The sequence below is a fragment of the Vombatus ursinus genome, unplaced genomic scaffold, assembly GCF_900497805.2.
Source record: "Vombatus ursinus unplaced genomic scaffold, bare-nosed wombat genome assembly UNPS02014814.1, whole genome shotgun sequence".
Taxonomy (NCBI): domain Eukaryota; kingdom Metazoa; phylum Chordata; class Mammalia; order Diprotodontia; family Vombatidae; genus Vombatus; species Vombatus ursinus.
The window spans coordinates 14,775,577-14,791,042 of NW_020954592.1; the positions used below are offsets into that span (position 1 = coordinate 14,775,577).

Here is a 15,466-nt window from a genome sequence, read left to right on the forward strand (position 1 = left end):
AGAATGCATTTTTACATAATGATAAAAATATTGTAACGAGAAGTAATTTAGAAAGACCTAGAAATTGTGATCAATGCAATGATTAACCATGATTTCAAAGCACCTATGATGAAATATGCTACCTACCTCCTAATAGAGGTAACTGATTCAGAGTGTAGATTGAGAGATTTTTTTGGGACATATCCAATGAAGGAATTTGTTTTGCTTGATCATACCTGTAACAGGGGTTTCATCTTTCTTTCTAAACTGAGATGAAGGGGGAGAGAGGGAGAAATGGTGGGTTGTTGTTGATTGGAAAACATTAATTAAAAAATAAATATTGATATTGGGGCTTGAGAATAAGAAACCTTAACCTGATCAACAAAATTCTTACCAAGGCTTGTTGTTTCAACTTCTGCCACCTCTGCAAAAGAAAAGATATGGTATTACTTAATATGTAACACTTCAAAAGTAGAAAATGCAAATTTTTAAGAAAACCAAACAAATTTGTACCTGGAGTATTATTGGGGGATGTGATTATGGTCATAATGGAGGCATCAGCTACAAGGTAAAGAAAAAAGGAGAAACCTAAGTAGGCTTTTAAGGCAAGCATCAATTGAACACTGGGGAGGCTGGAGTTTGGAGACATACTCTAAAAAATTAAATTAATTTTTTTTACAATCCATTCTTAATCATAGAGGGGTATCCTTTTTTTGGGGATATCTCTAGGACACATCTAGAAGGCTTCCTCCTTATTCCCCTATTTATTTATATTTTTATGTGCCCCAGAAATATTTCTTTGGTCTTATGTATACTAACTTCTTTCATGGAATCTTGCTTTAAAGAGCAAGTCACAATAAGACATTAAAACCTACAGTGAGTGGTCAGGTCAACTTCAAAGTGGGAGGGACAAACCTACCCACTTGCTTTGGAAGCTTGTATTCACATTTTCCAATTTCATAAATATTAAGGTGACATGAAAAATGAACAACAAGAATTTCAGAAAGAAAATTTTAAAGAGGAAATCAAATGTTATTCACAACTAAGACCAGTGAGGAATAAGAGATGACATAGCATATCAATCAGAATTGCCCAATGACACTGTGTTCTGGGATTCAGAGCTTAGCACAGAGACTGGCACATAGTAGGCAGTTAATAAATGTTTGTTGATTAATTAATATGAGAAACACATTTGTTCATGATGCTAAAGATGCAAAATTGGGAAAAGATAAGAAAACGTAACTTTTTTTGAGGCCACTGAATATAATGCTAAACCTGGAGTCAAAAAGAGTTGAGTTAAAATCTAGCCTCAGACACTTACTAGCTGTATGACCATGGGTAAATAATTTTATCTCTGTCTCCCTCAGTTTCTTTATCTGTAAAATGAGGATAATACTAGCACATATTTTCCAGGATTGTTATGATGATAAAATGAAATCATATTTGTAAAGCACTTTGTAAATCTTAAAGTGCTATATAAATGGTAGCTATTATTTTTGTTTTAAATTGTTTAAATGTTTATACAAGAATTTCTAGTTTTTTTTTCTGAAATAATCCCCTTCATCATTCCTTGCAGCACAATAGTTTTCCATTATATTTATATACCATAACTTCTTCATTTATTCCCTAATTGACATATACAACCTCAGTTTTATTTTAATTTTAATTTTTGTTAGGGTGTTGATTTTCACACTACAAAAGAAGGTTGCCTTTAGAAAATTATTGGTGGTAATTTAACTTTCATGATACTCATCAACCAGTAAATCAATAAGCATTTATTAAGGGCCTACTATGTATCAAGAACTGGACTAGCTGCTGAGTATATAAAGTCATTATGTTCTTTTTGCCAAAAATTTTTCTATATTTGCCTGTTTATGTTACACAATTGTCTGAATATAATTGATATAAAGAGGGTCTCAACAATTTATTTTGGGATTAAGTTCCTCTTCAACTCATTGCTGCTACCCTGGTACAATTTCTTGGTAAGTTATTAACAAACGCGATTTCTATTAAAATTATCAAAGCTGTTTATGAATCTTTAGTGAAACATTTCCAATTATGAGTTATTCTATTCAACATATTTTTTCAGGTTTAAATATTACAAAATGTGAGTGGATAAACTTCTACTTAAGTATGACAAAATACTTTTTTTTTTGGTAGGCAATGGGGTTAAGTGACTTGCTCAGGGTCTCACAGCTAGTAACTATCAAAGGTCATACTTGAACTCAGGTCCTCCTGACTCCAAGGCCTGAGCTCTATCCACTGAGCCACCTAGCTGCCCCTTAAGTATGACAAAATAAACAAAACATTTTACAACTAAACCAAGCTTATATTTGCAGTAGGGTACATATCTGTCAGCCAACTGACACATTCTGGGTATGCAGAGGGACTTGGCTGGCTCTTTGACAACACCCACGTGTACATGTATTGGCTGATACACACATGCACACACAAATACACACACACATATACACACCCTGTCTGTCATGTATTACTGTTTCCATATTTTGTCATCTTCATTTATAAAACAACAATGACTAGGGTTGTTCTTAAAAAATAAGATAGGACCCAGTAAGTAGTCTCATTGGCAAGAATGAATGAATGGAGTCTCCTCTTTGAATAGACCCAGAAATATTCCAGGACACTAGCTTCACTCAAGGAAAGGTCAACTTATGGCTGGTCTACTGTGCCTGTAGCAAACTCTCTGCATGGCCCCATTGTTTCCAATCTGCTAGGCCAGTATCGATCAACATTTCTTTCAATGAATCTAACAAGTCTCAGTTACTACCATACACAAAGATATTCTGGGTTATTTGATAGGAGGTCCCATGCCATGTTAGAAAGAGGCTAGGCTTGGAGCCAAGAACCCCTCAATTGAATTGCTGATGTTTCTGACCATAGTCTGACCATAGTCCTATCACTTTTTCAGTCTCAGTCTCCTCATTTGCAGAATGGAGAATAATAATAGTATCTCCCTCACAGGGTTATTGTGAGGATCAAATGAAATAGTAATGTCAGTTCCCCACAAATCCTAAAATTATGCATATGTATATATAATATGAATATATGCACATAAATATATATGTTTATACATATATAAATATATGTGTGCACATGCATGTATACACACATACACACTTGTACCTGCTCTGCAACTGTTAGTCTTAGAACACTACCTGGAGGAATGAAAAGTGAAATGACTTGTCCACAGATACACATCTAGCAAGATTTGAACCCAGGTCTCATATAGGGTGTTCCAAAAGTCTAAGAGTACTTTTAAGCTTTAATAGTTAAAGAAGCTATTCAATGAGATATTTAAATAAACTATTAAAGCTTTAAGTTGTCCTAAAACTTTTGGGACACCCTGCATTTAATGTGAATTATTACTATTATTTGTTCTAAGAATTGATCACCGATAAAATAAAGTAATCAATAGGGATAATCTTTTTAAAAAAGGTGAAACCTATAGAAATGCAATCTACTCTTCTTCTTCTTACATTTTCCAAGAATCTGTTATCCTAAAATTTGAAAATTAGAAGTATGTTCCTCAGTTTAAATATGTGTAATAAACAGCAATAAGCTATGCTACTATGAGCTCTTATTGGGAACCCATTATGTTACAGAGAAAAATACAGTTTAACACAGTTAAGCTATAAGATTCATGGTTAAGTGTAAAGAATACTGGCCTAAAAGTTTTGAGAGCCAGGTTCAGCCACCAATTCACTGTATGACCATGTTTAAGTTACTTGGCCTCAGCTTATCTGCACTACCTGTCTCATAGAATTATTGTGAGAAAAGGGTTTGTGATTTCTTTGGTACCTCTCAGGAAGGACCCTCCCTCTGCCAATTTACATCTATGTCTGATTTGAAATTTGTAGTCTTAGGGAATCGTCTACAGACCTAAGAAGGTATAGGACTTGCCCAGGGTCACACAATCAGTATGAGTAGAAGGCCTGACTTCAAATCAGGTCTTCCTAGCTCCAAGGCCAGCTCTTTATCACCATGCCACCTGCTTCTCAAAAACATCAGTCATTATCCTTAAAATTAGGGGATTGGACGATCTCTCTCTTGGGGGGGGAGGCAATCAGAGTTAAGTTACTTGCCCAGGGTCACACAGCTAGCAAGTGCCTGAAGCTGGATTTGAACTTGGATCCTCCTGACTCTAGGCCAGGTAGTCTATCCACTGTGTCCCCTAGCTGCCCCTAGACTCTCTCTTCTTCAGAGGCTTTCCAGTTCAAAGAGTCTCTGAATCATGCCTTCCTCTTATTTCCTCCCAACACCCGCATTTTAAATAGGTCCCAAGGGATTTCTTGAGTAACTTTAACTTCTTGAAATTAGCTCATGTATGCTCTTGAATTTTCTTGCTCACAGAGTACTTGGAGGTCTTTGTATTTTTTTTTTTTCTGTGGGGTACTGAAGGAAGGCTCATTAAATAAGGCTTTCAAGGGAACAATTTGTCTCTTTCATTAAGGACACTTCTGATATATTGGTCCTGGCATTTGGCCCTGCCAGTCTTTGGGAGAGTTTTGAACAAGAACACTGAGATTATGAGAAATCTAAGGTACTGTCCTATTTGAAAACCATGAATTTATTTTACAGCATTCTACATGTTGATATCCCAGGCATGTCCATTTTTTTGTGTGATTGATTCTTCAGGGTTGTGGGTTGTTTATTTTTTTAGTGACAGAATTTGAGATTGGGTAGTTCAGTCAGTTTTTTGTTCTGCTTTTGAGATGGGATATCCATGTCTTGCCCAGGCTGGAAATGTAGAAGCCACTTAGGGGCCTCCCACCAGTGACTGGAAAGGGAATTTGGACCTGTTCTGGTTCTAACTTGGTCTGGTTTGCCCTTCTCTGGGCAGCCTAGTAGCCCTCCACTTCCTGGGGCTCACCATATTAGCGCTATATTCATTGTGAACACCCAATTGGCCTTATTCTTAACTGCAGCACAGGACTCCTGAATTCAAGCTATCCAAAAGTTTCAGCCTCTCCAGTTAGCAACTATAACATGCATGTGCCACCATGCCTGGCAGGTAGTTTGGTTAAACTTTCACTAGGATGTCAGTTATGCTGGATTTGATCCTGGGCCTCAGAGAAACCTTCATTAGAGCTTAAAAAGAGAATATTTTCCTCAAAATAATGATATGTGATGTATCTATGTTTGATAACATATGTAAAGTACTGCACAACAATCTTACCAGCAATAGTTGTTCCAGCTGATGAAGTGGAATTATCAGTACTTGCTGTAGGAGGAGGGGAAAGCTTGAAATTTATTTGATCTATTAAAAAAAACAGAAATATATAAATTAATGTTATTAATAGCAATTGAGAGCAAAATGGTAGTTTCAAATAGCTACCAGCAGAGGGCAATTACTGTCTGTTAAGTGACATTAATTGATAAATCTCTGTCTCCCTGTCTTGATCTCTGACTGACTAAACAAGAATGTAGTCAAAATCTTTTATTTTATTTTATTTTTAGTTAGAGCAATCAAGCCCTTAAAAAAAATCACCTAGCTCTTTAGATGAACTTCTGTTTTGTCTTGCGTTTAATATAAGTAGTACTTGATAATTCTTAATTTTAATACTTCCTGATGATTCCTAAATAATGCATTTGAAGGTAGAGTCATCAGATAATTGACCTATTATAGCCCTCAAAAATAAATGTAGATGGTGTGTCATGTTAATTTTGTTCTTAAACCATAAATTTTAGAACTATGGACTCATTGTTTTTTCTTCTCAAACAACCTGGGCCAGATTTTTTTTGGATATATGTCTTACCCCCATTTCTGTCAAGTTCTGTATTTTCAGTAGATGCATAAAATCATTTTAAAACAATAAGTATTTTTATTATCATTATAACAAAAGCATAATCATTTACACAGTAGTAATTAAGCCACAAGAGGCAGTGTAATATAGTCAAAGCAAGTCAACAAGCATTTATTAAGCACCTCCTATGTAGTAAGCACTAGAAAAAAAGCAAGCCTGGGAATCAAGAACAGCAATGTTTAAGTCCTTCTTTTAAAACTTATAAACTATATACTCATGAGCAAGCCACTTAATGTCAGTGCCCAGGCCACTCTCTAAGCTCTAAGTTATGGATGAGTTGCCAGTCTACAAGAGTTGAGGTAGTTTCCATTCCAGGAATTCCCTTTAGTGATGAAACTACAGGTCCAAAGGAAAGAAAGGAAGGAAAGAAGGAAGAAAAAAAGAAAGGAAAAAGGAAGGAAGGAAGAAATTGATCAAGCAATGAACTTCTAAAAGGGAAGTTCCTTCTCAGGCTCAATTTACAAATGGAATGAAATCCAACACTTAAACTCCACTTCTGGAAACTCTCATACCAGCCATTTTCATGTCAAACACAGATCAAATCCATGCCTCCTGGACAACCTTTCCATTTCTGCTCCAGTGTTCACATTCTGGAAATGCCTCCTCCCTTAGGGCCTCTTCTTTTGAGTGGTGAGTTCCTTCATGAACTTTGATGTGAGGAAGCTCTCAGGCCAGCCATATTCACTTCAAATCAGGACCAGCCTATGATTCTCCCCTGCTATTTCTCTACCTTCTCACCTTCAACTCCCTTCTACTTGTTGCTTTTCCTCTCTAAGGGAAGGGACTGTCTTTCTTTTAGCCTGTATTTGTATTATAGTCCTTAGCAGAGTATTTGGTACATAGTGAGTACTTAAATGCTATCTATCTATCTATCTATCTATCTATCTATCTATCTATCTATCTATCTGTCTGTCTGTCTCTCTATCTTCTATCACTCTGGAGTCAAATCTGATTTTAAAAAAATTAAAACTATCTTAGGGTAAAAATCAACCCAACACGTAGACAGACCTTCATTTTATATGTAGTAAGGGAACTTAGAAAATATTTTTATTATTGGAACAAACCAGACCAAAAAGTTTAGAGTTATAGCCAGTAGGGCCATTCCAGTGTGCAATGGAGCTTTTAAGAAGAGATAGATTCTTGTAAATAAAAATTTTTTTCCATTAGTGTTTTTAGTTCCTAAATCCTTTAAATTTTATTCACATTTTTGCCCTCTCTTTGTCTCTATCTATCTCTGTCTCTCTCTTTCTGTCTCTGTCTCTCTCTTTCTGTTTCTGTCTCTCTATCATATGCAAGCCTACTTCAAAATTCTTACCTGTCTAAATGACTTTCCTATATGCCTTACAATTTCTCAGTCACCAGCCTGTTTCCCTTGGGTTGTCTCACTGAACTTCCCTTCCATTACTTCTAAAGAGCTGGTTGTAATTTCCAGTGAGTCATAAATCTGAGTTTCCTTCTCAAATTGGCTGGGTGAGGGTTGACAAATTTCCATTGTTAAAAAAAGGACTATAATCCAAAGGAGAAAAGCATTCTGTAATTTCTTATTTTCCTTTGGAAATCAAGGCACATCAGATGGCAAATTATTATTCCTTTTTTGAAGCCTTAAACTACAAATGTACAAATAAAGTTATAGTAACTTTCCTTCAGTTTCTATACACGAATCTTCAACTTATTTTTAGTAATAATGCTCTAAATAGGCTAGGTGGTAGGGAAAGTCGGGGAAAGAGGTCTTAACAGGTATGATTACGTAGAATAGTTAGGATGAGGGTGAGAGATAAAAGGCACTGAGAAGAGCCCGGGCATAGACAACCCTTCTTGCATAGAGGACCAGAGTATCTACTCCACAGCTGTTGTTTATAGATTTTGATTTAGAAGGGACCTCACAGACCATCTAGTCCACTCTTTCCTTTTACAGATAGGGAAACAGAGGGCTAGAGGGGTTAAATGACTTTCTAGGATCACACAAAAAGTAAATTTCTAAGGCAGGATTCAAACTCAAGTCTTCTTGACTACAAATACAATGCTCTTTCTAACGAGCCACCTAGAGGTCTCTCCTTGACAAAGAGAATCCTCAGAAAATTCTGTCTGATTTTTGGTGCTGATGAGACTTCAGTTTCACAAATCACAAGATGATTGTGTGTTACAGCATATACCACGTTTTGCTCCTATGGTCTCTAACTTCTGTTACCAAAAGGAGGGACCAATATTGTTTGTAATACAGGTAACTAGGTGCCAACAGTAGATAGATGCAAGACTTGGAAACAGAAAGATCTAAGTTCAAATTCAGCCTTAGATGTTTACTATTTGGGTAACCCTGGAAAAACCACTTAACCTTTCTGTGCCTCAGCTGTCTCATCTGAAAAATGGGGATAATAACAGCATCTATCTCACAGAGTTGTTGTGAGGATCAAATGAGTTAGCATAGGTAAAGCACTTTGCAAATCTTACAATGTTATGTAAATACTAGCTATTATTATTATTACCATAATAATGATTACTGCGAGTTTAGCTTCTTTTTAGAATTTTTAAGATTATTTACATTATTATATAATTATGATGAAAATTTCTGGCTTAGCTTTATTGACCCTAATTATTGAAGATGAGCGTTTCCTAGTTAGTTTGCAAATTCTAGAGAAATTCTTTAGCATTTTCTGATCAGGTCATTATTTTACCTGATATAGAGCTTCCCCCTTTTCTATCAGTTCTTTGGTGAGTAAATCTTTACCTTTTCCCTTGCCTTCTGGAAAAATTCCACTTGTATCCATCCATGCTTCCTTGTCCTATATGAGATTATCGAAATGCTACTTGTGGTTCATTGGTTTCCTTTTTCACCATGGGACTATGCTCGGAACATATCATAAACCAATTATTAAGATGTCTCTGCACATCGATTAGCATGATTGGCAGCAGTACATATCAACAAATACCAGAGGATTTTCATGTCATAGTGATGGTGTATGTCCTAGTCTGTCCTGGTTGTCCTGGTTCCCTTGATGACTTTGCACGACTCTGCCTCATTTAAATCCAATTCACACACAAGTCATGACATCACTGGTGATGTCACTGGTCCTCTTCAAAAACAAAGGATGAACAACAACAGCAGCAGCAGCAACCACAACAACAACAACAACTTCAATATTCATTAGTGCATACGAGTCCTCCCACGTTTCTTTGAAGTATTCATATTCATTGCTTCCAAAGGTACAATAATGTTCTATTACATTAGAGGGTCTTAACTTGAGCTCTGTGATCTTGCTTTTTAAAAACAATATTTTAATAATGATTTCAATGTAACTGGTTTCCTTGTAATCCTATATACTTTATACATTTTAAAATACTATTTTGTGGAGGCTTCCTCAGACTGTCAAAGGGTCTAAGACACCAAAAAAGGCTAAGAACCCCTGCATGACATTAATATGCCAGGTTGTTCAGCCATTCTCCAATTAATGGGTATTCACTTAGTTTCCAGTTTTTTGCTTTCACACAAAAAGGGGCTAACTAGATTCTTAGAAATAATGTGATACAGTAGAAAAAGTACTTGCCTAAGTATCCATGGAGTTGATTTGGTGCATGGTGATTGATTTATTAGCTCTGTAAATTTTTAGTAAGTCACTGAAGTTCTTTGCATCTCCATTTCTTCTACTGTAAAATGGGCAATAGTGATTATTTCACTAGCTTCTTCACAGGTTGTTGTAAGGGAAATGTATTTAAAAGGTTTTTTATGTAGAACTGTTTTAAATGTGTTATTGTTATTACAGACTGTAAACTCCTTGTATTTGTATTTTGCTTTATATTTCAGGTCAGGGTGAGAGGTAAAGAGCACCGAGAGGAACCAGGGCATCAGCATCCCTTCCACTCCCCAGTGGCTGATCATAGATTTAGACTTAGAAGGGACCATTGTGGAACGCTTTCACTTTACAGATGAGGGACACAGATCTATCTATCTATCCATTTATCATCTATCTACACACACTCTCTCTCTCTCTCCATACACACACACATACACATGCTATATATAATACAATCTATATACACTGTATATATATACATATGCATGTTTATAAATATAGATATGTATGTTTATAGATAGAGCTAAGCTGCAGCTAGGTGGCACAGTAGATAGAGTGCTGGGTTTGGAATCAGGAAGACTCATCTTCGTGAGTTCAAATCTGGCCTCAAACACTGACTAATTGTGTAACCCTGGGCAAGTGACTTAACTGCCTCAGTTCCTCATCTGCAAAATGAGGGGGAGAAGGAAATGGCAAACCAATCCAGTACCTTTGCCAAGATAGTGGACCCCAAATGGGGTGATGAATGAAATGCAATTCCCTTCCTTCCTAGATACAGATATGTGGTAAACAAACTATTGTGTTGAGTCAGTTTGAGGCAGGGGTGGGGAACCTGCAGCCTCAAGGCCACATGTGGCCCTTCAAGTCCTCAAGTGCAGCCCTTTGAGTGAATCCTAACTTCATAAAAGGATTTGTTCTGTAAAACTTGGACTCAGTCAAAGGGCCGCACCCGAGGACCTAGAAGGCCACAGGTTCCTCATCCCTCGGGGAGATTCTGTCTTAAAACCCCATTTTTAACCTTGAGTACCTGGCAGGTAGCTCACTAACCCCATCTCCTCTTCTGAAATGTGAATCAATCAAAACATTTAGGGAAGAGCTGAAGCAGCACTAATCCCACCTTCTTATGATTGCTGATCCAATCAAAATACCTTTGCCTTTATAAGGCAGCCATTTACTCTTGTCTAGAAAAGCAGGACCCAGCTTAAATCCAACTCTGTTTCTGCCTTTGCCATGTCGAATAATATACTTTTAACCTGCAGAGTTTGCCTCTTTAATCAGAGTGAAGATCTGAACAAGGATTTCTTTTAACAGATGAAGGCATATGTGTGTGTGTGTGTGTGTGTATGTATATGTATGTATATATGTACGTATGTATTAGCAATGTGTATAGATGCTCATACGGATATATATGTGAATTACATTTGTATATATCAGCATACACACACATGCATATGTATGCGATATTCTATTAGCATATATCACAATTATTAGGCTCTCCCTCACTATATATGTATACATACACAAGAAAATGACAAACCACTCCAGTCTTCCTGACTCCTGGCCAGGCATTCTATCCATTGTGCCACTTAGCTGTCCCATTGCTATACATAGCTTGGTTAATAACCTATATAGACTTGACCTATGTGCCCAGAACAGCAATTTTAGTAGTAGTTTAAGGTTTGCTAAGTGCTTTTTTAGCAGGTAATTTAAGCTAAGTGTTTTCCTCTCAACAACTCTGTAAGGTAGGTAGTGCAACTGTTATCATCTCATGTTACCCATGAGGAAACAGGCTCTGACAAATGGAATGACAAAGGCAAAATTCAAAGACAGATCTTCTAAATCTGAATCCATTTCTCTTACTTTTTAATTTAAATAAAAGAAATCCAGATGTTTTTAAACAGCTGAATGTGTGAAATTAGGTACACTCAATATCTGGAACTGAACAGCTTCCACCCTGCTGTTTGGCATCATATAAACAAAGACATAAAATGTGGAGTGGCCTCAACACTATAAATTTTGTGATACACATGTGCTCCCCTAAGTCACATCACTGAAGGTGGCAACTGTCTGGCACCATAGCTATGCAAACAGGAGACATGACTATTAAGCTTCTTGCCTGTTATAGATTGTCAGGAAAAGTAAAGAGACAAGCTCTAAGGATGAATTTGAAAAGCACTACTGTTTCCCACGTGTAAATATTTTTGACCCAATTCAAAACTGTAATGTGGTAGAAGTGTTTTTCTGAATTTCATTATTGCTTCACAGAGAAGTTATTAAAAAACAAGCTACCACGCCTAAGTGCTATGATAAATACACCCCAAACAAAACAGTTCTTTTTGTGTAAATGTAATTTCATTGGCTCTTCCGGAATGATAACAAAACAGAATGATATTTGCAGAGGGTTTTGCTACATAACCAAAAAAGTAAATAAAAACATTTTTAATTTGGTAAGGCCTTCTGCTGCTGGTTTCTGTTATGATCATCTCATATCATACTGCTGGTGCTCAATCAATATGATGACGTAATAGCTTAGTATTTATTGAACGATTAATAGTGATGTAATTGAAGAAAACTTCAGTTGTTAGCTCAGTGAACTTCCAGCAAAACTCTCCAAAGTGTATGCATAAGACAATAGCACAGGCAACAGGAATGACCCTGAGAGTTTTGGCCCCAAAAAGGATATGAAGTAGATATGAAATTAAACTTTAGCCCTTCCTGTCTCTCCACCTCTTTGTTAATTAATCTGTCGCCCTATAGCAGAGGTGTCAAACATATGTGGCTTACAACAGTCCCGTGTACACCCAAACCAGATTAAAATGTAATTGGGAGATATTTAACAATAAAAATAAAAATACGACAAAACATAAATTAAAGCTAAATCAAAGTGCTGCCAGCAAGGATACTTATGTATGGATTAGTGGTCTCTGTTCTATTTGAGTGTGATACCACTGCCCTAGAGGGACATCCAGGAATCACATATTTCTTTCTCTCCTCCCAGGAGTCCTTTGATCAAAACCAGCTTTCAGATTCTTACTGAAATCTAAGGATAATAGGACTACCACTCTCCCAGGTAAAATGTACGTTTTAACAAGGACCAAAGTGGCTTTAGATAAATGCTTTTTAAAAAAAGAAATCGATTTAAGGATAAATCTATTTATACCAATATTTTCAAGTGTTTTTTAAAAGGAACGAGTATTGAACTTAATCAAAAGCTTTTTTTGCATCTATTGATATAATCATGTGATTTTTAAAAAACTTTTATTATTGATATAATCAATTATGTTAATAGTTTTCCTTATACTCAAATTCACTATAAAAGACATATGAAGAAAGATGCTATCTGCAAAACAGAAGTATGTATAGAATAATTTTACATTTATATACCTATTTGTGTCCAATGGTAACCATCTGTAGGGTGGGGAGGTGGAAAGGAGGAAAAAAAAAGAAATTTACATGATAATTATGTTGTATATTTGAAAGGAACAACAAATTGTAAATAGTAGATTTGCAGTTTCATGAACAGTCATCTTTTTTACTGTACTATGCACAGAAATGCTTATTTTATTCCATAAATTGAAAATAAAATAAAAAACAAAGCTCAAAGTGTTCAGCAAAAGAGATGAAATTCTGATAGTGGAATTTCAGGTGTCAGGCAGGATGGTGAAGAAAGATTTAGTGAGGCATGTTGCTACTATTCCCCTAAAATCACATCACCTAAGGTAATACATTTCTGGGCCCACAGTTATGATAAAGCAATCAAACAAAACAGAAACATGGTTAATACATCATTTCTCCAAAAGAATTCTTCCTCAGGTAAAAGCAGTGCATGAGAAAACAAAAACATCATTTTACTAATGCCTGGTACTGATAGCAGCACCTTTCAGAGTTATTTCTATTGTCATAAGAGTGTTAAAATTCCTTCTCTATTTGGGTCCAGCATGGCCATTTTGTGTGTGAAGAAAATTATTTAGCTGGCTGATGCTTTCCTTACAGTAAAAAATTTAGTGAAGACTTCCAATAATTAACAAGAGAATATAACGAGTCATAGATAAAAGAACTATGGCTCCCTTTTAAGATAATCACTTGTTAGACTAACTCCTGTATCAATTTACCAGATGTAATTTTTTCCCCTTCTGCTATCTTTAACATGTAAACCTTCGTATTCTCCATTTGTCCGCTATAAATTTTACAAGCTTATTTCTGAAATGTAAATTCTAATTGTATCTTCTTCTCCTTCTCCTTCTGTAACTGGAAACTATATAAATCTTAGGAGCACTTTGTCTGTTACCCAGAGGTAATTTAGAACTCTGAGCCAGTGCTGAGCATATATAATGAAAATTGTTTTTTAAAATGTCTCTGCATGTTGGTGTGACTGACAGTAGTACCTATCAACAAACATAAGCTATTTCTGTATCACTATGAGCTGCTCCTCATTGACCTCCCTAGTTCTGGCCTATTGCCATGACCCCCTTCATGTCTCTTATGGCAAGATAGTATTCCTTTATATTCATAAACCACAATTTGTTTAGCTATTCCCCAATTGATGGGTACTCCCTCCCATAGTTCTTGTATACTGTATTTCTTTATTGTCTGTGTCTTTAGTAATGAGAAGATTTAAGAAATGTAGCACTTAGGGGATCTGATCTCCCACTTAAGGATTAACTCCTTGAAACCAAGGCAAGTGTTTTGGGGGACACCTCAGATGTCAGCAGATGACTAGACCTTTTTCTTCCTATTTCTCTTTCTCCTTTGTTATATTGTCCAACTGGGAGCAATAATAATAATAGCACTTTTATATTAGCATTTACATAGTACTTAAAGGTTTGCAAAGAGCTTTATGTATATTATCTCATTTGAGTTGCACAACAACCCTGAGAAATAGGTATTATTATTATCGTTTTACAGATGAGGAAACTGAGGCTAAGAGAAGTTAAGTGACTTGACCAGAGTCACACAAATTGTCCGAAGAGGGATTCAAACCCAGGACTTCCTGTTTCCAGGTCCGCTTCTCTATTTACTATACCACACTTTCTCTCCTGTGCTTAGAAGCAATTTTTTCTAGGTTGGAGCAATGTTTGGAAGAAAGGAAAAGGGGGAGGAGTTGCTATCCCTTCTAACCAGATGGTGATCTTCAAAATGGTGGTATGGTGTGGTATGTCCCTTAATTGAGATATGCTGCCCTGCTCCCTGGATGAGGACCTAGTATTTACATTGACCTCAGTGGCCTCTGAAGCTGTACATGGATTGGGAACTCCAGAAGAAATGAAAGATAGTGAGGTTGCGATGACTTCTGCTGACCTTTCTGGTAGTTAGATCTTTCAGTTAGTCAATAAACATTTATTAAGTGCCTATTATGGGCAAGCACTACGCTAAGTGCTGGGGCAGTCCCTGCCCTCAAGGAGCTTACAATCCAATAGGGGAACTCAGCACATAAAAGAAAGCTGAAAAGGGGCGACTGGGCATGGTAGAGCCCAGTCCGTAGATTGCAGCTGGATCAAGCCTCCAGCTCTAGTCAGCCTGCGGCCTTCTGTTGGCATGTGGGACTAGAGAAGGATCACATGGGAGAAACTTAGCTCCACTGTTCATGGAAATACCCATAGAGTGTTTTACTCCTGTTGATCACCCACTTCTCCTAGATACTCTCACTAGACTTCTGTAACATTGCCTTCTCATGCTTCTCCTCCTACCTATCTGGCCAGTCTTTGGTCTCCCTTACTGGGTGCATCTTCCAAGGCTTTGTCCTGGGTCCTCTTCTCCTCTCCCTCTATTCAATGATTATTTCAATGCTGATAGAATCAGATCTATTTATCCAGCCCTAAGTTCTCTCCTGAGCTCCAGCCTTGCATTCCAACTGCCTGTTGGGCATCTCACTCTGGATATCCCACGGACATTTCTCCTTTCCCTAATTTCCTGATTACTATCAATGACATCACCATTTTCCCAGTCACCCAAGTTCATGACCTAGGTGTCATACTCAACTCCTCACTCTTCATCACTCCCTCACATCCAATCTGTTTCTGTTGTTGTTGTTTCAGTTGTTTCCAACTCTCTGTGGCCCCATGGACCATCGCACACCAATGCAGCCCTTGGGAT

At 36.8% G+C, this 15,466-nt stretch overlaps 1 protein-coding gene across 4 annotated transcripts in view; it reads right to left on the reverse strand.

Annotated features, from left to right (window-relative positions):
- ADGRG2 (adhesion G protein-coupled receptor G2) overlaps positions 1-15,466 on the reverse strand; it is a 162,071-nt gene that overhangs the window by 69,826 nt on the left and 76,779 nt on the right. For 3 of the 4 annotated variants that reach the window (XM_027835450.1, XM_027835451.1, XM_027835449.1), the window contains exons 4-6: positions 5,177-5,257; positions 493-540; positions 374-403 (exon numbers count right to left, since the gene is read on the reverse strand). In XM_027835450.1, coding sequence (XP_027691251.1) covers positions 374-403; positions 493-540; positions 5,177-5,257 — 159 coding nt within the window. The remainder of the gene's footprint in view (positions 1-373; positions 404-492; positions 541-5,176; positions 5,258-15,466) is intronic. The other variant, XM_027835453.1, reaches the window with a different exon arrangement.